The following is a 24,297-nucleotide window of genomic DNA, read 5'->3' on the forward strand; positions in this document are numbered from 1 at the left end:
CCCCCCCCCTCTCTCTCTCTCTCCCTCTCTCTTTGTGCCTGTGTATTTGACTGCCTCTTTGCTTGTCTCTTTCGCTGTGCCTGTGTGTCTGAGCGGGTGTTTGCATATTTATGTATTTGTATTTCTATATTTGTATGCATGACTGTGTGTTTGTATGTTTTATTTTCTCTTTCTGTCTCTGTGCCTGTGTGTTTGAGTCGATTTTTTCATTTCCCCGTGCCTGAATTAATATGTCTTAATCTGTACGTTTGTAGGTGTTTCTGTATCTCTCTCTCTCTCTCTCTCTCTCTCTCTCTCTCTCTCTCTCTCTCTCTCTCTCTCTCTCTCTCTCTCTCTCTCTCTCTCTCTCTCTCTCTCTCTCTCTCTCTCTCTCTCTCTCTCTCTCTCTCTCTCTCTCTCTCTCTCTCTCTCTCTCTCTCTCTCTCTCTCTCTCTCTCTGTGTGTGTTTGAACGTCTGTTTGCTTGTCTCTTTCTCTCTATCTCTATGTGTCATGAGCGAGTGTTTGCTTGTTCCTGCGTCTGTCTTTGTGTGTTTGTACGTCTGAATTTGTGTGTTTGAATGTTTCTTGTCTCTCTCACTCTCTTTGACCATGTGTCGGTGCGGGAGTTTGCTTCTTTCTCTTTGTGTGTGTTTGTATTTGTTTATGTCTCTTTCTTTCTCTCTATAATTATATGTCTCTTACTGGATGTTTGCTTGTCCTCATGTATGTCTTTGTGTGTTTTTTTCTGACTCTCTCTGTTTGTGGTTGTTTTTGTCTCTCTCTCCCTCTAAGGCCTGCATGTCTCAGCGACTGTTTGCTTGTCTATCTCTCTCTATATATGTGTCTGAGTAGCTTTTTGTTGTCCCCATGTATGTATTTGTGTGTCTGAGCGGATGTCTGCTTGTCTTTGTGGATTTCAGAAACAAATTCAGCTCATCTCTTTCAGACTTTGGGAAAAGCCCTGTTAATCTATATCAGATTCTAATATACCCTCTCTGAGCCCACTGGTAGTACCTATGTCTCTGAAAGTTCCTTTCCTTGTATCTCTGGCTTTCTAATAAACATTTTGAACGATCTACTTGCTAACGTACCCTAAAAAATTTTGAAGAAACACCTTAAGCTTATGATCTAGTATATAAGAAACACAGTATCCCTACATACGTTTGTCAGATTTTTCAAAATTATCAGAAACGCAGCAAGCAAATATGGAATGCTTTATTTAAAAAAAAAGGTTTAATAATGTGCTGCTGCTACGGGCTTTTGTCGGTAAAGACCTTTGGCTACACCATATCCAAAAGCAGAATATGCGCAGTTGTAAGGATGTAGAACTGGACATTTAAAGTAGTACTCTTCTAACTGATACCCGTTGAAGCACTTATCGATAGCTGGACAGTAGTAACGACCGACAGTATACCCGGTGTCTTTTACAGCATTGACATAACTGACTGCTGCTGGAGGTGCAGCATAACTAGAGGCTGGGGCAGCATAACTTCCTACCGGGGCGGCAGCATAACTGGGTTGAGCAGCATAACTAGCTGGAGCACCGTAGCTAGGTGGGGCGGGATATATAGATGGGGCAGCGTAACTAGGTTGTGCTGGATAGTCGGCTACATATGGGGTTCTTAAGGATTTCTCATCTTCAAGGGTTTCTACTTCTTCAGCTCGAGCAGCGAAAGTGAAGGCGACAAGTAGGCAGGCAAACTAAAAAGAAACTGTCTGGGTAATTGCGTATAGATAGACTATGGTAGTCCAGCTAATGGATAAAAGAAGGGTTATGAATGAATGAATAAATTTATTTAGTGATTCGACTCGCAAAGAGTATTCCACTTTCTATTCTAAAGAAGTGTCATTTCCAAACTAAAATTTGAGGGTAGATATTATCAGACCGTTTAGCCAAAAATTTGACATTGTACTGCTCACTACAAGCTTAATTCTTAATGTTAACAGGTCTTGTTCTGAACTGATTCAACTACAGTGTCCATTCCCCGGGTTTCCTCTTTAATGTTCATCTGGTTGTTAATATTTTAATGGTGAGTTTCTCGGTAAAAGGTTTTATTTTGTCAAGTGGCTGTGTAGATTGTGGCTGCATAACTTTGAGCCCTCTAAAAGCATTTTGTTTTTATTTTGTCTCTGAGACAAGCATATTTTTAATAAGTTCACTGAATTAAACAATTGCAATGGACAGCTTATAAAAATCAATGTTTTGAAACTATTTTGAGAAAAACGGAAACTCTGTCCACTATATATTTCATCTTATTGTTTGAAGCTGTCGTTGTGAACTAATTTTGCTTTCCTTAAGTTTGCTCTTTATTACTGATCTGACTGTAATCATAATTTTTATAATGAACACCAAGATGAGAATATAATTTTATTGAAGTGGTGCATAATCATGGCAGCCTTTCTTTAAATGCCCTGAAAACATATTTTTGCTCGTGGTAGTAAAAAGGCCGTCTATAGAATTCATATGGTGGAACAATACTGTCTAACGCCCTGTAAGAAGGTGGAACAATACTGTCTAACGCCCTGTAAGAATCAGTATTTAAAATCAGTTTAAAAAAGAGGGAAATTTGAGATGGAGTGGCAAAGAAAAAAATGGGTGATTTTCAATCTAAAATTTGAATTTCGATAATTTTTTCAATCTTTTTAGTCGAAAATATGAACTTTTACTATTGACTGCAAACTTCATTCTTAATATTAGAAGGTCTCTGTCTAAACCGATTTTTCTAAAAATTTCTTTTCTTGAGTTTACTCTTTACTTCTAATCTTGGATTGGGTATTATATTCATAAGAACATGAACAGTCAAAATTCAGAGTTGTCAAAGTAGCTGAATGGTTTCCGACTGCACAACTGTGAGCCCTCTAAAAACGCATTTTCGCTCATGAAACGAGCAACTTTCTATAAGGTTTAGGAAATGGAAAAATAGTACTTAATAGATTGTAAAAACCAATTTTAAAATCAGTGTTACAAAGAGGAAAATGCGAGATTGATTGGCAAACAAATCAAAAGGAGAATTCTCCGTACTAAATATGAGCTTAACTGCTTTTCAGTCGTTCTAGTTAAATTTTGAATTTTTATTACTCACTACAAACTTCATTCTTATTGTAAGAAAGTCTGGTTCTAAACTGATTCTATGGAAAAAAAAATTTTCCCCAAGTTTGTTCTTTACTCTTAATCCTTAGATAATTACCATTTTATTGTGACTATCAAGAGGAAAATATAATTTTGTTGAAGTGGTGTATAATTTGTGGTTGCATAATTTTGGGCTTACATTACTTCTTCATGTTATTGTAACAAGACGCTTTGTAGATTGGTTGGCAAAGACAAAGCTTTGGGATTGAGTGGCAAAGAAAAAAAATGGTTATCTTCAATTTAAAATATGAACTTAGCTGCTTTTCAGTCTTTTCAGTCAGAATATGAATTTTTACTACTCACTGCAAACTTCATTCTTGTTGTAAGAAGGTCTAGTTCTAAACTGATTCTATGGCAAAAATTTTCTCCCCAAGTTTGTTCTTTACTCTTAATCCTTAGATAATTATCATTTTATAGTGCCTATCAAGAGGAACATATAGTTGTGTTGAAGTGGCGTATAATTTGTGGTTGCATAATTTTGGGCTTACATTATTTCTTCACGTTAGTGAAACAAGCCGCTTTCTAGATTGGGTGGCAAAGACAAAGCTTTGGGATTGAGTGGCACAAAAAAAAATGGTGATTTTCAATATAAAATGTAAACTTAGCTGCTTTTCAGTATTTTCAATCAAAATATGAATTTTTACTACTCACTGCAAACTTCATTCTTATTGTGTGAAGGTCAAGTTCTAAACTGATTCTATCGAAAAAATTCTTCTTCTCGAGTTTCCTCTTGCTCCTAATCCTTAGCTAATTATTATTTTTATGTCTAATTTTGTATAAATAATATCTGATTAATACGTCAACAACATCTAATTTTGTTGATGTGGTGTACAATTTGTGGCTGCATAACTTTGCCCCCCCCCCTAAAAAAACGACAAAATATTATTACCTGATTTTAATAAAGCAAATCTTTTTGTAGATTAATTGGCAAAGACCAAACTTGGGATGGTGGGACGAATACAAAAAAAGGTTATTTTCATTATATAATATGAACTTAGCTGCTTTTCAGTCTTTTTATTCAAAATATGAATTTTTACTACTCACTGCAAACTTCATTCTTATTGTGTGAAGGTCAAGTTCTAAACTGATTCTATCGAAAAAATTCTTCTTCTCGAGTTTCCTCTTGCTCCTAATCCTTAGCTAATTATTATTTTTATGTCTAATTTTGTATAAATAATATCTGATTAATACGTCAACAACATCTAATCTTGTTGATGTGGTGTACAATTTGTGGCTGCATAACTTTGCCCCCCCTCCCCTAAAAAAACGACAAAATATTATTACCTGATTTTAATAAAGCAAATCTTTTTGTAGATTAATTGGCAAAGACCAAACTTGGGATGGTGGGACGAATACAAAAAAAGGTTATTTTCATTATATAATATGAACTTAGCTGCTTTTCAGTCTTTTTATTCAAAATATGAATTTTTACTACTCACTGCAAACTTCATTCTTATTGTGTGAAGGTCAAGTTCTAAACTGATTCTATCGAAAAAATTCTTCTTCTCGAGTTTCCTCTTGCTCCTAATCCTTAGCTAATTATTATTTTTATGTCTAATTTTGCATAAATAATATCTGATTAATACGTCAACAACATCTAATCTTGTTGATGTGGTGTACAATTTGTGGCTGCATAACTTTGCCCCCCCCCCCCCCTAAAAAAACGACAAAATATTATTACCTGATTTTAATAAAGCAAATCTTTTTGTAGATTAATTGGCAAAGACCAAACTTGGGATGGTGGGACGAATACAAAAAAAGGTTATTTTCATTATATAATATGAACTTAGCTGCTTTTCAGTCTTTTTATTCAAAATATGAATTTTTACTACTCACTACAAACTTCATTCTTATAGCAAGAAGGTCTAGTTCTTAACTGATTCAATGGAAAAAATTCTTCTCTTCGATTTTGTTCTTTGCTCCTAATCCTTAGATAATTGTTATTTTATAGTGACTATCAAGAGGAAAATTTAATTTTGTTGAAGTGAAATTTAATTTAAGGCTCTATAACTTTGAGCCCCCCAAAGAAATCATTACTCCCTCACGTTAGTAAAACAAAACACTTTGAACATTGGATGGAAAAGACGGAGCTTTGAGATTGAGGGGCGAATACAGAAAATTGTGATTTTTAATGTAAAATATGAACTTAGCTGCTTTTCAGTCTTTTTAGTCAAAATACAAATTTTTACTACTCACTACAAATTTCATTCTTATTGTGAGACGGTTCAGTTCTAAACTGATTCTACGAGAAAAATTCTTTTCTTCGAGTTTGTTCTTTGCTCCTAATCCTTAGATAATTGTTATTTATAGTGACTATCAAGAGGAAAACTTAATTTTGTTGAAGTGAAATTTGATTTAAGGCTGTATAACTTTGAGCCCCCCAAAAAAACCCTTACTCTCTCGCGTTAGTAAAGCAAAACTTTTTGTACATTGGATAAAAAAGACGGAGCCTTGAGATTGAGGGGCGAATGCAGAAAATGGTGATTTTCAATATAAAATATGAACTTAGCTGCTTGTCAGTCTTTTAGTCAAAATACGATGTTTTACTACTCACTACAAACTTCATTCTTATTATGAGACGGTCCAGATCTAAACTGATCCTACGAGAAAAATGTTTCTCCTTGAGTTTGTTCTTTGCTTCTAATACTTAGATAATTGTTATTTTATTGTGACTATCAAGAGGAAAATTTAATTTTGTTGAAGTGAAATATAATTTACGGCTCTATATCTTTGCCCAAAAAACGCATTACTCCCTCGCGTTAGTAAAACAAAACTTTTTGTACATTGGATAAAAAAGACGGAGCTTTGAGATTGAGGGGTGAATGCAGAAAATGGTGATTTTCAATATAAAATATGAACTTGGCTGTTTTTCAGTCTTTTAGTCAAAATACGATTTTTTACTACTCACTACAAACTTCATTCTTATTGTGAGACGGTCCAGTTCTAAACTGATTCTATTGAAAAATTCTCCTCCTCGAGTTTGTTTTTTGCTCCTAATCCTTAGGTAAGTATTATTTTTATAGCGACTATCAAGAGGAAAATTTAATTTTGTTGAAGTGAAGTATAATTTACGGCTGTATAACTTTGAGCCCCCCAAAAAACCCATTACTCCCTCACAGACTTTTTGTACGTTGGATGAAAAGGACGGAGCTTTGAGATTGAGTGGCAAATACAAAAAATGGTGATCTTCATTCTAAAATATGTACTTAACAGCTTTTCAGTATTTTTTAGTCAAAATATGAATTTTTACTACTCACTAAAAACTTCATTCTTATTGTGAGAAGGTCCAGTTCTAAACTAATTCTAAAGAAAAAAATCTTCTCCTCGAGTTTGCTCTTTGCTTTTTGCTCCTAATCCGAAAGTAATTATCATTTTTACACTGAATGTCAAGAGGAACATTTAATTTTATTGAAGTGGTGTATAATTTGCAGCTGCATAAAATTAAACCCTCTAAAAACATACTATTTACTCGCGTTAGTGAAACAAACCTGCTTCTACAGTTTTCAAGTGATGGAAAAATATAATTTGACGGCTTGTAAGACTCAATATTATAAATTGTTTTGAAAAGAGGAAACTTGGCTGCTTTTCAGTCTTTTTAGTAAAAACATGAATTTTCACTGCTTACTAGAAGCTTCATTCTTATTGTAAGAAGGTCTAGTTCTGAACTGATTCGGCAAAAAATTATTCTCCTTGAATTTGCTCTTTGCTTTTAGTCTTTCAATGATTATGATATTTATAGTTAATATCACGAAGAAATATTATTTTGTTTAAGTGGTATATAAATTGCAGCTGCATGACTTTGAGTCCCCGAAAAGTATATTTTGTTATGAAAGTCAGTTCAAAAAAGAAGACAATTTGAGATGGAGTGTCTAAGCAGAGATGGTTGATTTTCAATATAAATGTTTAAACTTCACTTCTTTTCAGTTTTTTTTTAGTCAAAAATATCTGTTTTCACTTCAAACTTTATTCTTAATGTTAGAAGATGTTTTTCTAAGCTGATTATGCGGAAATATTTTTCTCCTCTAGTTCGGTCTTTGCTTTTAATCTTTCAATAAGTATTATTTCATAGCGAATATGATTTTTATAGAGAATTATTTTGTCAGAAGAAAACAATACGATGTCGTCTATGTGGCTGTATGGTTTGCGGCTGAATTACTTTGAGCACTTTAAAAACATATTTTGGATTGTGTTAGTGAACCGAGCGTCCTTCTATGAGGTTTAGATAATGGATCAGCAGTACTTGACAAATTATAAAGGTCAAGATTTAAATCAGTTGGACAAAGATGAGATCGAGCGGAAAAGAAAAAATTAGTGATTATCATATTTAACCCACCTAATTTGCAATCTTCAGTCAAACGAAAAATGTTAGTACTCAATACACATAGAAAAAAAAATTAATCGAATATTAGTTGAATAACAAGTTGACTGAAATTACAAAGGGGAATAAGAGGTTCAAAGCCTACAAGGGCCTCCTATCTGCCTCGAATATTATTCAAGTGAACTTTGCATAGAAGAAGGGGAGAAATGCCAACTAGTGCATAGATAAAAAGTACATCACTGGGTGCTCAAGAATTCTCAAATCTCTTACTACGAGAAAAAATAAATTTTGAATTTTCCAAATGCGAATATGTGTTATTTATTCGTTTGTTTTCTTTTTTTAGGAATTGTATAATATTATATTCTAATTGAAAATAGTAGTTCAATATTTCTTAAAAGTTTTTAGTTTGAAATAGAGATTGAACTACTTACAATTGGCTTCATCCTTATGGTTAGAAGATCTCCTTCTGAACTGATTTGAATATTAGTTTTCATATCCCAAGTAATCTTTTTTTGTCTTCACCTGATCGTAAAAGTTTCTTGCAATCATAAAGTTTAAGGAAAACATTAAAACAAATTCAGGAAAATTGTTTTTTTTTTTTGCAAGATTTCTTGGCCATAGAGTGAAGTCCTTGACATAGCAAAAAAAGCTTTTGAATTAATTATTACATATGTTATAATTTTTGGATCATAAAAGAGTTTGAATTAACTTTTACATACGTTATAATTTTTTGGATCAAAAAGAGTTTAGAATAAAAGAAAGATAAATTACCAGTTCACGTGTTTTTAGATTAAAAGTGAAGCTTTTAGAGCTACTAATAAAAAAAAAATCGAAAAAGAAGTTTTTAAAGCAAAGTTCAGGGCCGTATAAGGGCTATAATAAAGGGTCACAAGATTTCATTTTACGATTTTTCCCCTAGAGACTCTTCACATAGAAGGAGGGGTTATACATTGGAGGGGCTCATTCGAAAGGAAATTAAAAGTTCATTTCCCTTTTTAAGATTAAAAAGTGATCAAAGGGCAATCAGCTATTTAGTGGTGAAATGAAATAGCACTAAAATAACAATTTGTCGCAGCACACAGCCATTAGCGCACACTCAAACGCGGCACGCGGGGCAAAAACACTACGGTGCCAAGTAATGTCAGTTTCTTTGCTATATATATCATGATGGTCATGAATGCTTGAGGAACCAGTGACAGGAACATTGTTCTTAGAACTCCAGACGGGGTTTGGCATACCTCGTGGTTATAAAGCATAATAAAATGTATAATTTAATAGTGATCATATTTTTATTTAAACTTTTTTTAATCATAGAAGTAAAAAGGATGTCAAAATGAAAGCACCGACTTTTTCTCTAATTATATTTGATGAAAATTTAAAGATAGTCATTTTGTTCAAAATAGTCCAAAGGTCAAATAAAAATGCCACTAGGGTTGACAATTCTCCCATATACCCCGGGCAAGGGTAATAAGTTATACAAGTTGCCTATTGCTGACATATATGGTTTTATATTCAGAAAGATGGCACGTTCGGTCCTGGATTTTCAAAATAACTTAGGTTATTAAGAGGAAAGTTTGAAGAAATAGTGAGGGAGGTACAAAACACATTCAAAACAAACTATGTGCCTGCTGGCTGTCAATAGGGAATATCGGCAATATCTAAAGGCTGATATTATGAAACTTTCAAGTTAGGTTGTGGGGAGGTCGAAGAGGAATTAGAGGGCAACCAACCCCCCTCTGTTTCCTTTTTAGGTCTCCCCTCTGATCAACACTGATCGAAATTTGTTATGGTGCCATTTTGTTCAAACTAATCAAAAGGCTTAATAGCTTTTGCTTCAGTGATACCATGCCCCCCTCCCCCACAGCCCCATTTCAAGATTTGTAAATTATGCAATTTGGCCATTGCTTACGTATTGGATTTACAAATTGGATTAAATAAAAAATAGATTTTTTTAACGGAAAGTAAGGAGCGACATTAAAACTTACAACGAACAGAAATTACTTAGTATGTGAAAGGGGCCGTTTCTTCGTCAACGTCCCGCTCTTTACACTAAAGTTTGGCTCTTTCTCTTAGCTCTACTTTTTTAAAACAGTATTTTCTGTAGTATTATCTCTGTAGTATTATTTCTTACAGTATTATTTCTGTTCGTTTTAAGTTTTAGTTCTGCTCACTGCTTTCAGTTGCAAAACTTTGTCATATGTATTTTTGCATTATTTTTCTTTTTAAATAATGCTAGAAAATCCTGCTCTCTCTTCATGGAATTTTTCTTCCCCCATGATAAAATCCTCCAAGGAAAGTCCCCCCAGCATTTCCCCTCTTCTCAATCCCCCCCCCAACCAAAAAATCCCCCTGAAAACGTCTGTACACTACCAAATAACCACTACTATATGTAGGCACTGGTCAAAGTTTGTAACTTGTAGCCCCTCCCACGGGGACTGTGGGGGAATAAGTTGTCCCCAAAGACATAGTTATAAGGTTTTTCGACTACGTTCAATAAAATGCCTATCTCAGAATTTTGATCCGTTGACTTTGGGAAAATAATTAGCGTGAGAGTGGGCCTATGTGCCCTCCAATTTTCTTGTTCACTTAAAAAGGGCACTAGAACTTTTCATTTCCGTTAGAATGAGCCCTCTCGCAAGATTCTAGGACCACTGGGTCGATACGATCATCCCTGGAAAAAAAACAACAAATAAACACGCAGCCGTGATCTGCCTTCTGGCAAAAAAACAAAATTCCACATTTTTGTAGATAGGAGCTTGAAACTTCTACAGTAGGGTTCTCTGATACGCTGAATCTGATGGTGTGATTTTTGTTAAGATTCTATGGCTTTTAGGGGTTGTTTCCCCCTATTTTCTAAAATGAGGTAAATTTTCTCCGGCTCATAACTTTTGATGGTAAGACTAAACTTGATGAAACTTATATATTTAAAATCAGCATTGAAATGCAATTCTTTTGAAGTAGCTATTGAATATCAAAATTCCATTTTGTTAGAGTTTCGGTTACTATTAGGCCAGGTCGCTCCCTACTACAGTTCGTTACCACGAACTGTTTGAAAAGGGAAATGTTTGATTATGGGTGTATTCGAAAAGCCTAAAGGTATAAAGATAAGACTTTGGAGAATGCTGAATGGTTTTAGGGCATGTTGAAGGGGACGTTAAAAAGTGTTGGGAGGGCAACCATCCCCTTTTTAGCTGCCCCCTCACAAAGATATCTGACAAAAATTTGGAACAGCTATCTCGTTTAAAATAGTTTAAAAGCTAATTAACTATGCCTTTGGGGATGACATAAGTAGTGTTGTAACACCAAGCAAGTGTTTTAAGGTATAGAAGTTCCTCATTGGTTATATATAAGGCTGGTTATTCCGAAAAGGACGTGTCTTTGATACTGAGTCCCCATAAAGGCTAATCGTAATAAGGCAAAGCTTTCGGAGGATGTTGAGGGGGGTGTCAAATTATATAAAGGGGGGTCGTCAAAAGGACACAAAAGCAATAGCTAAGGGCATTAAGTTGAAACTATAAAGCCATGGTGAGAGAGATTTTAAAAAAGGAACGGGGGGTAAACAGCCCACCTCACCTCTTTCCCTTTTGGGTGCCTTCTTAACACTGATAGAAGTCTTAAAATGCTATTTTATTCAAAATTGTCGCAGCGTCTAATGGCTATGCATCCGGCAATGTCATGTCCCACTCTCTCTGGGGCAAGGAATGTAAATTATGCGATTGCCCTTTTTAAATGCAGGATATATCAGTGGGAAAGAGGGGAATTTTTGATCATGGGTGTGTCTAAAAACGCTATGGGTATTGAGGTGAAGTTCTGGGGAATATTGGGGGTTATGCTAGGTCAAAGTAAATAATATGCATCCAAGTTATCGAAAAAGGGTATTTCCAATAATTTAGGGACGGGTAAGGGTATTAACTTGAAACTTTCAGGGCCACTATAACTGCTACTAATGTGGCTGCAAATGCGACTGGCATCGACTCTGGCTACTTCAGATAGCGGCAACTTGCAACTGTGACTGCAAATGCTTGCAGTTGTTATTACATTTGCTTTTGACAACTTTGAAGGGACACTGAAGGGGGTCTGGAACAAAATCAAAGCACACTCTGCGTATAGTGATTGTCAAAAGAGTGCATCAACAACATTTCAGGAACAGCTGAGGGTATTAAGTTGAAACTTTCAAGAGATTTTGAGGGACATATTGAACCCTATTTGGAGGGCTAAGGACCCCCTCCTCTTTTGTCTTTCTAGAATCTCTTATTACGAATCAAAACTACTAAATAGTTTTTTTGCTTAATTCAGTCAAATTGCCTAATAACCGTGCCTCCGGGAGGAATGTTAATCAAGTTCAAAAGACAAAATATGCATTCAGTTTGTCAAAATTGTACGTTTGCAATATCTCAGGAATAGTGAATGGTATTAAGTTGAAATTTTTTAAGAATGTTGAAGGGGATATTGGACTTATTCAATATTAATTGAAAAGAAGAGATTTTTCGAGGGATGTAAAGAGTAAAACAGAAACTTAAACGAAAAAAAAAACTATTGCTTCACAGTATATCTAGCATATATTGATAAAACTAGTGCAACTAAACCAACTGATAATATTGTCCTATTTTTATATGATTATAGAAAACTTGTTCTTTACTGAACGCAAAAAATAATATAAGAGTTTTGGTGCATTAAGACACACCGATGGAGTCAAGAAGAGAAATAGTAAAAAGACAAGAATTTTAGAATTCCTGCTTAATTTTTTTTGTTTAATTTGTTATTATTTCAGCACAATGAGCTCGATCCAATGACTGGATCTAGTTTTGGTTGTGAACAGGACATTTCAGGATTAATTTGTAGACAAGTCTAAAGAAGGCGTTTTGGTAGGCGACTGTTAAGTCGCCTTAGAATTTTTAATATAACTTGAAAAATTCTGTTCTTTAGAGTGATTCTTCATTTCTAGCAATATTGAAGCATGTTTTTACTATTTAAAATTGTGGTAAGCGGGAACAAGTGATTCTCCTTGCGTGTAATAGGTTATAACATAGAAAGTATTAGCCAAATCAAAACATTAAGGATGTTTGCTGGTCTAGATGGTTAAGGCTCTGGTTTGGCCATTGGGGAAATATCTGGTCTTATATTCAAATTCTAATTAGGATAAAAATCTTCCAATTATTAAAGATTTCCTGGAAAAATGTATTGAAAGAAAAAGAAAACCTCTTCAAGCATTATGTATCAGCCCACGTCTGCATTGTCATTTCGTAGCACCCTACGTGTTCGCGCCCTCCTCAGTTGAAAACAGGGATCCCGTACGGGCCCCTGAGGAAACAAGTCACGTGCGATTAACACAAGTAAATATTAACCTATTTCTTAACATCCAAAGAAATCTTGAAAAAAAACGTCTGGAAGAAAAATGTCTTAAAAAAAGTCTTGAAATGTCTTGAAGGATCTTGAAAAATATCTTGAAGAAAAATATCTTAGAAAACGTCTTGAAGTGTCCTGAAACGTCTTGAAAAATGTCTTAAAAACGTCTTGAAATGTCTTGAAAAACGTCTTGAAGGAAAATGATCTTAAAAATGTCTTGAAGCGTCTCGAAAAACTTCTTGAAAGAAAATGTCTTAATAAAACTCTCCTGCTGGACTATTCGACTCCAACACTTCCTATCACGTAACAAAAAAAAAACTATGATGTAAAAACCAAACCCTATTCCATGACAACCAAAGTAAACCCTCCCTATTATGTAATTAACAACTGCATCTCATAGAAAACATACCTTGTTACGTAACATGAACCTGTGTCTTGCCCTGAGGGAATCACCGTTAAAGTTTCTTCGTCGCCTAAAATTACTAAAGGAAGAGAAGAAGGAGTTGCTATGGGCCTCGTGGAATTCAAAGGTCGGTGACTATTGTCACCTCTCCCTCCTCGCAAAATTTCTCCTGGAGAGTTTCCTCATAAAATTTTGTTTCAAGGGAAAACTCTTCTCGTGGAAAATCCTCCCCCACAAAATTCACGCCTTAAAAATATGACCGAAGACTTCCCAATCACAAATACAAGGCTTTATGCGAACAATGATAAAATTAAGTACATTGAAAACTTTTCTTCGGAGACTGTGGAAATCCAAATAAACTATGATTAGACAAATTCGAATAGCCTATTTTTTGAATTACTGAAATAAAATAAAAGAAAATGCGAAGCCATTTTCTTCATAAATTATTAGGAAAAATCAAGCTTTTTGGCAGTTAATCTTAATTTTCTTGGCGTAACAGGAAAAAAGTATTGGTTAAGAATTAACGTAGTCAGCTTTAACAAAGATAGGATTTCCACATTTTTACATAGAAGGCACAAAGCCATGATTGAGAAAAAACTGCCCTTAAGGACTTGAGCCTTTGACTTCCTAATTCAAAGTCCAAACTCATCAAACTGGAATATGAGGTTTATTAATCAAATTGAATGTATTGGCTTTTGTACAACCATAATTGCGTTAATTACAGCCCTTTTCCCAGGGTCTATGAAAGAGTGTAAAGAGGAAAGCTTTGGATAGATTGGGATGGAGGAGGAGCGTGCGTAGCTGTGTTGGCCTCAGGCAGCTTGGTACTACGGTTAGCTGTTTGCATTTAGTATAAGTAGTAGTAAAAGTGATTTAGAAAGTACAGTTGTGAGAAATAGTCAAACTTAAGCGTAAAGGGTGGTGTGTTGAGGCGGGGACAGTTCCTTTCACTTCTTTAATATACGGAATAATTTCTGTTCGTTTTAAGTTTTAATGTCACAGCTTACTTTTAGTTAAAACAACTTGACTTTTTATTGAATTTCTGTCCGTTTTTAAATTAATGTAGGTTTTGATTTTGGCTTACCGTACATGAATAATTAAAACGAAATTTGCATATTAACTATACTTTTTTTTGGCTAAATGACTTTCTCAAATCTTTTGATCGTACGATTTTGGGGCAGGGGAGGTTAGTTGCCCTTCCAATTTTTTGCTACTTAAAAAGGCCACTAGAACTTTTAATTTTATTTGCGAACGTTTTTTTAGTAATAAATATACATAACTTACAAATTAACTTACGTAACAAACTTCTATATGCATATATTTTTATAATGGATATGAGGGGGTGCAATTTTGTTCCAATTCTTTAAGAATGACCCTATCACCAAAAGCATAGCTATCGGATATTCCAACTATGCTGAAGAAAATCGTTATCTTAAAATTTGGATCGGACGACCTTAGGGGAAGGAGCTCTTTTGAGGAGGGAGGCTAGCTGCCCTCCAATCTTTTTCGTCTCTTAGAAAGGGTACTAGCAATTTCAATTTCAGTTCTAACGAGTCATTAAACACCATTCTTTGATTTTCAGGTATCCCACTAGTCCAGGTAAAAAAAAAGAGACATCGGTGCTAATCATACAAAAAAGTGATTTTCCTTGTTGCTCAATGTGGTGAACTTTATTTACCCTTTAAAGGGTTTTTGACCATACTGATTCCAATGGTGCAATTTTTTTTTGTCTTACACCATTTTTGATGGTATCTGGCTGAATCTAAGTGTTCTCAAAATCACCATAAATTTATTCTCGTAACTAAGTTCTACTTTTAAGATTAACCGAAATAATAGTTTCAATGGTACTCGAATGACATACGCCCTACCTAATATTCTTCTAATATATTTCTCTGACGCTCAATCCTAATGAAATATACCAAAGTAAGATAAAAATATAATACTTTAGAAACTAATTTGGGCTATATGTTTGCACAATAAAGGGTGGGGGTAAAGTTCATCTGTTCTGCATGCCCAGTGTATTAGGTACAATTATTCTGAATCTTAATCAGAATTGTTTTCTAACTTCATACTGTCCAAATACTTTACCCCCACCCTAGCCCTTAATGTGTAAACATACAGCCTGAATTATATATTTGCCATCTATTCTGTCACATCTCTTTGTCTTATCTCACGCTAAGCTGAAAGAAAATCACGAAAATAAAAACCTGTTCTTCAATGCATCAGTGAATGAACAACTTAAGTGGTAGGGCGTATATCATAAAAGTACCGGTTTCCATTCCTTAATCAGTGTCAAAAGACAAAATGTTCTCATTAAGGAGTTTTTTTTTTTCAAAATGTGTTTTTCAACTCTTGGTTATTATGGGCGATGGTGTGCTCTTTATTAGGTTGCAACTACTACTGCGACCATGATAGAAGGCACAGAACCATGATTGAAAGAAAAAACACACCTGATACCGACATGACGGATACCGATACCTGTGCTGCCAATGCGCTCGATGCTTATACACGCAATACCGATACGCCCGATACGAGTACACCATGTTTACCCCCGCGTCCGTGTATGGTGACTAGCATTCACCCCCGAAAAATGGCCCCCAATTTGATTTTATTACCTATTTGATTTTATTTTTCATTTCTTATGTCCTTTCTCGTCTTTGTTTTATGCGTCGAATACCCGCTACCCCCGGAATATGCCCCGCCCCGCGAAAAATCACTCCTGGTAAGTCCCCCTGGAAAATTTCCCCCGTAGATAATAAGGTTTTCCAAATTCAAGAATTTCATTTGAGTTTTTTTATGTAAGGGGAAGGAATTTGGTATTTGTACAGTATATGCCACTCACTGAAGTTCACGCTGTGTAAAACTCGAGAAAAAAATCGGTTTTTTCATTAGCTTCTTTCAGCTTAGCGTGAGACAGGACAAAGGCAAGGGACAGAATAGATAAAAAATATATGATTCAGGCTATATATTTGCACATGAGGAGGGAGAGGGGTAAATTATTTGGACAGTTTGAAGTCAGAAAACAATTCTTACTTCATAATATGCAAAATAATGTACCTAATACATTTTGCCTTCTGAATCGCTATACTTTACCCCCCCCCCCAGTGTGCAAATATATAGCACAAATTTGTTCCTAAAGTAACGAAGAAACCAACGGTTTGCTCTCAAATTTTACAAACCGTAAAATTGAGTGAGTGGCGTATAATACACAAGTACCGGAATTTTTCATGGAGAGAGAGAGAGAGAGAGAGCTGGATTTCCAGGTACTTTTCGAAACCGGTCAAAAATTACACTGGTATTTACCTAAGTATACTTACAGATAATATTTAAATAATTTCTTAGACCACACCACTTTTCCATTTACGAAAAATTAAGTAAGTTTCAGCAAAGTAGTGAACAAAAAATAAAAACAAAACAATACTTTAATTGAAAAATATTCCGAATATTTCGATCCCACGTCCAGGAGCCTTTCTCAACGAAAAAAAGAGAAAAAAATGTATTTCAAAAATAACAAAAAGAATAAAACGACAACTAAACACACGAAGAAGAAAAAAAAATAAATAAATGAGAACAACTCAAATTATAAACAAACTTCCAACACTGAAGTTATAATATAAGAATAAAACCAAAGCGAATATCTATAGTAAAATCATAGGTCACTCTCCTCTCAATATTCACTGTATAAGTCAGGGAATCTATTAAAAGTGAAGACTATATTTACTTGAACAAACAAAAAAGGTCACCAAACCCCAGGTCCATTGCCCCAAACTAAATCTTACAGGTTAATCAACAAATTCATGAATTATAAGTTTAATGGATTTTTTTGTTGCTAGTTTAGCTGCAGTCCGTTGAGTTTTTCCAGCTTTTACCTCATCCTGCCTTTTGTTCGCAAGGCAGGTTCCCGGACAAATATGTAAATCACTACTGGTTGACGATTTTAGCTGCTCCTCAATTAAACTAATAAAAATTGAGTTCATCCTAAGATCATCTTCCTCTCTCTCTCTCTCTCTCTCTCTCTCTCTCTCTCTCTCTCTCTCTCTCTCTCTCTCTCTCTCTCTCTCTCTCTCTCTCTCTCTCTCTCTCTCTCTCTCTCTCTCTCTCTACCCCCATATATAATGTTTATTATTTCTGTAGTTCCTTTGAAACATTGCAGAAGTCCTACAGACGTATCTACAATTTTTATTTGATCAAATAAAACATTTTGATGAGGAAAATCAAATACGAGTTCTGCTACAGCTGATTCACACGTTTCCGGTTTTTGATAGTGTCTTAGTGAGCATTTTTGTATTACTCTAGCCTATTTTCAAAATTCTGCTGTGTTCTTCCTACATAAGATTTACCACAAGAGCATGGAATTTTGTATGTTTCTTGGAACCTTGTCATTTCCATATTTATAAAAGAGCTTAGAGTTTGTCATGAATTAAATGCTCTTCTTATATTATGTTTTTTTTTTAGTTCTCTTCTTAATTTCTGTGACAATATTGGGATATAAGTCAAAGTTGTGTAATTTGCTTATTGTGTTGACCCATCTTCTTCTAATATTACAGGTTCCATTAACTTCTTCCCCTTTTTTCAATTATTTGAGAAATCATATTTTCGGGATATCCATTACCTACAAGAATATCCCTAATAAGAAACAAACTCACTACTCATGTATTCTGGTGATGTTAATTTAATGCTCTATCAACTAAAGAAATAACTACACCCCTTTTTATGTAGATCGGGTGATTTGACGCGAAAGACAAATAACGTTTGTTGTTAGTCAGTTTATGGTATATTGAAAAAGCTAGTTCATTATTATTTCTTTCGGATACAAATATCCAAAAACGCTAGTAGTATTGACGGCCCTCTGCTTTTAAAGGCACCTATAGGGTGCCTCAAGACGTTATTAGGTGCGCATGGGTCTTACGTAATACAATAGTATAGCTGTAACAGTATAGTACACCTGTACGTTACGTCCCGTAAGATATTTTTAAAGGCAGCCATAAGAAGGTTTTTAAAGGCAGCCATTGGAAGTGTTCTAAAAACACACATAGGAAGGCTTTTAAACCGGTCCATCGGAAGTTCTTAAAGGCAGTCATAGGAGGTCTTTTAAAGACACATTTATAAGGTTTTTAAAGGCAGCCATAGGAAGGCTTTTAGAGACACGCCAAGGAATGCTTTTAAAGGCAGCCATAGGAAGTTTTTGAATGCTGTCACAGGAAGGCTTTTAAAGACACGTAAAGGATGGTTTTTAAAGACTGGAATGCTTTTAAAGGCAGTCTTAGGAAGTTTTTAAAGACACATAGAAAGGCTTTTAAAGACAGGATTCTATGTAACAGGACTTGTTAGATTTCAGGCGGTGCTAGTCAAGATGAAAACGTAAGCGTTAAATTATAGTGAGTGTTTTCCTTAAGATATTCTTCAACACATTTTTCAAGACGTTTCAAAAGGTTTTTAAGACAGTTCTCTTAAAATCGATTTTCAAGACGTGTCAAGACATTTCAAGGCGTTTCATATGAAATTTTTCTTCAAGGTGTTTTTAAGACACTTTTATTCAAGACGTTTTTCAAGACGTTTTTTATCACATTTTTCTTCGAGTCATTTTGGTTCGAGATTTTTTTGTCTGTTACGTAGTCGGATATTGTTTGCTTATCTTACGGATGACGCCATCTGCTGTGAAATGCTAGACTTCAGGGGTTAGTGGGGAATCCCCTCTTGTAACTGAGGATAGAGCGCACATGGGTGTTATGTACCTACACCTTTATGTTACGTAATCAGTTGAAGTACATATCTTTTTTCATTCCCGAAATTACTTTTCGACTTTATGCATATCCCGACACCAGCAATACTTTTTGAAAGACTTTATTGTATCATTTCAGTTTAACTTCTTTTCTTAATATTTCTCCTAAACCCATTTTAATCCTCAATCGTAAACCCTTAACCCATCAAGATGAACTATACACCTTTTTCCCTCCCAAGATTTCATTTCGACTTAATGCATACCCCAACACAAAGCAATGCTTTTCAAAAGATTGATTTCATGGTATCAGAACAAATTTCTTCTCTTAATATTCCTCCTAGTCCCGTCTTTTTTGACTTTATGAATACCCCAACACCAAGCGATACTTTTCAAAAGGTTTTACTGTATTATTTGAGAATAAGTTCTTTTCTTAGTATTCCTTCTAAACCCGTTTTTTTCATTGATCAGGTTGGGAGCTTCAGTTACCTTGGTAGTATTATTAGTAAAGATGGTGGGAGCAGTGAAGATGTTAAAAGTAGAATAGCTAAAGCTCAGGGTGTTTTTTCACAGTTAAAAAAAGTTTGGAAGAATAGAAAGATAAGCCTACAAACCAAGATTAGAATATTGGAAGCTACAGTGATGACAGTGGTCAAATATGGCTCTGAAGCATGGACACTCCGAAAAGCAGATGAAAATTTACTAGATGTTTTCCAGAGAAATTGCCTACGGATTGTTCTGGGTACCCGACTGACTGACCGTATTTCAAACAGTAGGTTGTACGAAAAGTGTGGTTCAATCCCGCTTTCTGGGGCTATAATGAAAGAAAGGTTGAGATGGCTAGGCCACGTTCTACGGATGAAGGATGATAGATTACCGAAGATTGTCCTTTTTGGCCAACCGTCTGGGGCTACACGGAAAGCAGGTCGTCCTTGTCTGGGTTGGGAGGATGTCATAAATAAGGATTTAAAGGAAATGGGAACTTCCTGGGAGGGTGTAAAGAGGGAGGCTTTAAATAGATTAGGTTGGAGGAGGAGCGTGCGTAGCTGTGTTGGCCTCAGGCGGCTTGGTGCTGCAGTGAGTTATTAGTAGTAGTAGTAGTAGCAACACCAAGCAATACTTTTCAAATTTCAGAACAATGTCTTTTGTTAATATTCCTCCTAAATCCATTTTTTTCAAGTTGAAGGACACATTTTAGTCACTCATAATCTTGCTTTTTGACTTTATGCATACCCCAACACCAAGCAATGTTTTTCAAAAAAGGCTTCATTAGATCAGTTTTCTTAATGTTTTTCTTATTATTTTCTTCATGTTGTTTTCTTAGTATTCCTCCTAAGCCACTTTTTCAAGCTGGAGTGCACATCTTATTTTACTCCCGACATAAAAATTTTGACTTTATGCATACCCCAACACCTAGCAACACTTTTCAAATGGCTTCCTTGTACCATTTCAGTATAAGTTCTATTCTGAATATTCTCCTAAATCGAAATTTTCAAGTTGAAGTACAAACCTGTTTCGCTTCCAACATCATTTTTCGACAGTTCATCACAAGTTATTTTCTTAATATTCCCACTAAACCTGTTTTTCTCAAGCTGGAGTGCATATCTCTTATCCATCCCAACATTACTTTTCAATTTTACGCGTATTCCAACACCAAACAACTCTTTTTATAAGGCTTTATTATATCATTTCATAACAATTTATTTTCTTAATATTCCTCTTAAACCCGTTTTTTTCAAGTTGGAGTACAATTCTTTTTTCACTCCCAACCTTACTTTTGGACTGTATTCATACCTCAACTCTAAGCAATACTATTCAAAAGGCGTTTTTGTATCATTTCAGATAAAGCCCTTTTCTTAATATTCCTACTAATCCCATTTTTTCCTATTGGATTACACATCTTTCTTCCTTCCCAATATTACATTTTGACTATATTCATAACCCAACACCAAGCAATACTTTTCAAAACAAGTCCTTTTCTTAATATTCTTCCTAAGCCCATTTTTTCAAGTTCGAGCACTAATTTTTTTCACTCCCAATTTTGCTTTTTGACGTTATACATGCGCCAACATCAAATAATGTTTTTCAAAAGGCTTTACTGCAGCATTTCACAACAAGTTGTTTTCATAATATTTCTCTTAACCCCATATTTTTTCAAGTTAGATTGCAAATCTTTTCTCACTCCCAAAATCACTTTCTGGCTTTATATAAACCGAAACAGCAAGCAACACTTTTCAAAAGGCTTATTTTATCATTTCAGAACAAGCTCTTTTCTTAATATTCCTCCTAAACCCGTTTTTTCCAGTTAGACTATACATCTTTTTTGGCTCCCGGCCTTACTTTTCGACTTTATGAATATTAAAACACCAAGCAAATTTTTTCAAAGGCTTTATTGTATCAATTCAGAACAAGTTCTTTTCTAAATATTCCTCCTAAACCCGTTTTTCAAGTTGGAGTACACATCTTTTTTACTCCCAACTTTACTTTTAAACTTTATCCATACTCCGACGCCAAGCAAGACTATTCAAAAGGCTTTATTGTATCATTTCAGAGCAAGTTCTTTTCTTATTATTCCTGCTAATCTTATTTTTTCAATTTGGGTTACACATCTTTCTTCCCTCCCAATATTAGTTTCGAATTTATACATACCCTAACACCAAACAATACTTCTCAAAAGGCTTTATTATTTCATTTTAGAACAAGTTCTTTTCTCAATATTGCTCCTAAATCCATTTTTCAAGTTACAGCACACCTTTTTTCGGACCCAATCTTACTTTTTGACTTTATATATACCCCAGTACCGAGCAATACTTCTCAAAAGCCTTTATTGTATCATTTCACAACAATTTCTATTCTTAATATTCTTCTAAATTCTATTTTTTCAAGTTGAAGCACAATTTTTTTACTCCCAAAATGGCTTTTAGACTTTACTTAAACCGAGACAACAAGCTAAACTTCTCAAAAGGCTTTATCATACCATTTCAGAACAATCTCTTTTCTTAATATTTAAGTTGGACTACATATCTTTTTCACTCCCAGCCCTACTTTTCGACTTTATGCATACCGCAATATGAAACATATTTTTTCAAAGACTATTGTATCATTTCAGAATAAGTCCTTGACTAAATATTACTCCTAAACCCGTTTTTTTCAAGTTGGAGTTCACGACTATTTTCACTCCCAAGATTACTTTTCAGCTTTATGCATATCCCAACGCCAAGAAATACTTTTCAAAAGGCTTTATCGCATCATTTTAGAACAAGTTCTCTTATTAATATTTCTCCTTTTCAAATTTGGAAGTCACATCTTTTTTACTCTCAACATTTCATTTGACTTTATGCATACCCCTTCACCAAGCATTACTTTTCAGAAGGCTTGATTATTTCACTATCATTTAAGAACAAGTTCTTTTCTTAATATTGCTCCTAAACCCCGATTTTCAAGTTGGAGCACACACTTTTTTCACTCCTAATGTCACATTTTGACTGTACCCCAACACCAAGCAATACTTTTCAAAAGGGTTAATCGTATTATTTCAGAATAAGTTCTTTTCTTCTTATACCTCCTAAAGCCGTTTTTTCAAGTTGGAGTATACACCTTTTCTCACTCCCAGCATTGCATTTCGACTTTATGTATACCCCAACACCAAGCAATACTTTTAAAAAGGCTTTATTGTATCATATCAGAATAAGTTCTTTTCTTAATATTCCTCCAAAACCTTTTTTTTTCTCAAGCCGAAGTAAACATAATTTTTCACTCCCAACATTACTTTCCGACTTTATGTGTACACCATTAGCAAGCAATATTTTTCATAAGTCTTTATTGTTTAATTTCATAATAAGTTCTTTTTATTATAATTTTTCTTTATTATAATTGTAGTAATTGCAAATTTTCGTTCTTTGGTCCCTCCTCCTTCGGCTTTCATTTTCCAAGGCTAATTGACGAGTCACACTAAGTGAACCTAAGAGAACCTAACTTGAAAGCAGTTACCTCAACGTAACCGAGCTTAAAATTCGATTATGCTGCCATCTGTAACCAAAGCTGAATAGTTTTTATCACTTGCGGTGGTCCAAATGTGTCACCATTTATAATTGAAAATGAATGACTTTTTCACTCTGAACGTTATTTTTCGACTTTATGCAAACCCCAAGACCAAGCAATACTTTTCAAAAGGCTTTAGTATACCGTTTCAGAACAAATTCTTTACTTAATACTCCTCCTATGCCCGTTATTTCAATTTGAGGTACACATATTTTTCCACTCCCAATATAACATTTCGACTTTATGAATGCCCCAACAGCAAGGAATACTGGCAAAGGAAACAGCAAAGGGCTTTATTACATCATTTCTGAACAATTTCTTTTCTTAATATTCCTCCTAAACCCGTTTTTTCAAGCTGGAGTGCACATCTTTTTCACTCCCAGCAACATTTTTTATTTAGGCTTACCCCAACACCAAACAATACTTTTAATGACTTTATTGTATCAATTCAGAGCAAGTTCTTTTCTTAATATTCCTCTTAACCCCCTTTTTGAAGTCAAATTAAATACACTTTCCATTCCTAACATTATTTTTAACTATATGCAAACCTCAAAAGCAGGGAATACTTTTTAAAAGGATTTAAGGCCGTGATTAAGTGAACTTGAAAGCATCGAGCTTCAAAATTGAAGTTAGGTTAGCCTTCTGTTTTTTAATTCTCTAGAGACCGTTGGTTGTCAAAACTTCAAATAGCACCAATTATCAAGTCTTGTCAAAGGTTTTGATTGACAGCTTCCTTTGGTGAGATGTTTCAGCCGAGAAATAGTAATATATTTGGCTGGGTAAAAATAAAATTTTATTATTTAAAGTAAAATAAAATTTTTAAGATTTAAATTTTTTTTAAAATTTTTAATTTTTTTAATTTTTTACTTAAAATTTAAGTAAAAATAAATTTTATTAGTTAAAGATATACGCAACTTACAATTTAGCTTACGTAAAGAAACTTCTGTATTCTCATATTTTTATTGCATATACGAGGGGTTTCACCCCCTCGTCAGTACCTCACTCTTCACGCTAAAGCTTAAAATTTGTCACAATTTCTTAAGAATGACCCCTGCATAACAAAAGCCGTAGAATAAATAGTTGAAATTTCTAAAAATACTTTAACGTAAATAGCGAGGTATTAGGAGGTGAGCCCCTCATATGTGTAATAATTTCTGTTCCTTTTAACAGAAATTATTATGGAATATTTACAGGAATTAATATTTACAAGAAAATAATAACAGGAATATTCGGTTCCTTTCAGTTGAAAAACTTTGTCATATTTATTTTTTCATTGTTTTTTAAATAATACTAGAAAATCCTGCACTCCCTTCGTGGAAATTTTCTTCCCCCATGACAAATTCCTCCGTGAAAAGTTCC

At 34.5% G+C, this 24,297-nt stretch overlaps 2 protein-coding genes across 11 annotated transcripts in view; one reads left to right on the top strand and one right to left on the bottom strand.

Moving 5' to 3' along the window:
• The window catches only part of LOC136030259 (L-asparaginase-like), a 120,711-nt gene extending 103,095 nt beyond the window's left edge, over nucleotides 1-17,616 (top strand). The window contains exon 15 of the mRNA XM_065709105.1: nucleotides 17,313-17,616. The gene's annotated coding sequence lies outside the window, so the exon portion shown is untranslated. The remainder of the gene's footprint in view (nucleotides 1-17,312) is intronic.
• Nucleotides 1,182-8,019, bottom strand: LOC136030260 (cuticle protein 16.5-like). Of its 10 annotated transcripts, none has more exons than XM_065709108.1 (2): nucleotides 7,861-8,019; nucleotides 1,182-1,682 (listed from the first exon to the last, which is right to left on the bottom strand). In XM_065709108.1, exons 1-2 carry the CDS (start codon nucleotides 7,921-7,923, stop codon nucleotides 1,215-1,217), a joined length of 531 nt encoding a protein of 176 aa, XP_065565180.1. In that variant the 5' UTR covers nucleotides 7,924-8,019; the 3' UTR covers nucleotides 1,182-1,214. The 10 variants fall into 10 exon arrangements, with proteins under 10 accessions (XP_065565180.1, XP_065565189.1, XP_065565179.1 ...); XM_065709117.1 differs by lacking the exon at nucleotides 7,861-8,019 and adding an exon at nucleotides 6,369-6,395; XM_065709107.1 differs by lacking the exon at nucleotides 7,861-8,019 and adding an exon at nucleotides 6,020-6,046.
• Nucleotides 17,617-24,297: the final 6,681 nt, after the last annotated feature.

The sequence above is a fragment of the Artemia franciscana genome, chromosome 8, assembly GCF_032884065.1.
Source record: "Artemia franciscana chromosome 8, ASM3288406v1, whole genome shotgun sequence".
In the NCBI taxonomy this organism is placed as follows: Eukaryota; Metazoa; Arthropoda; class Branchiopoda; order Anostraca; family Artemiidae; genus Artemia; species Artemia franciscana.

Coding starts and splice junctions, on each gene's coding strand:
- LOC136030260 (XM_065709108.1), bottom strand. CDS start 7,923: ATGAAAACTAATATTCAAATCAGTTCAGAAGGAGATCTTCTAACCATA. Junction 1,683..7,860: donor CCATAAGGATGAAGCCAATT/GTAAGTAGTTCA, acceptor GTTTCTTTTTAG/TTTGCCTGCCTACTTGTCGC.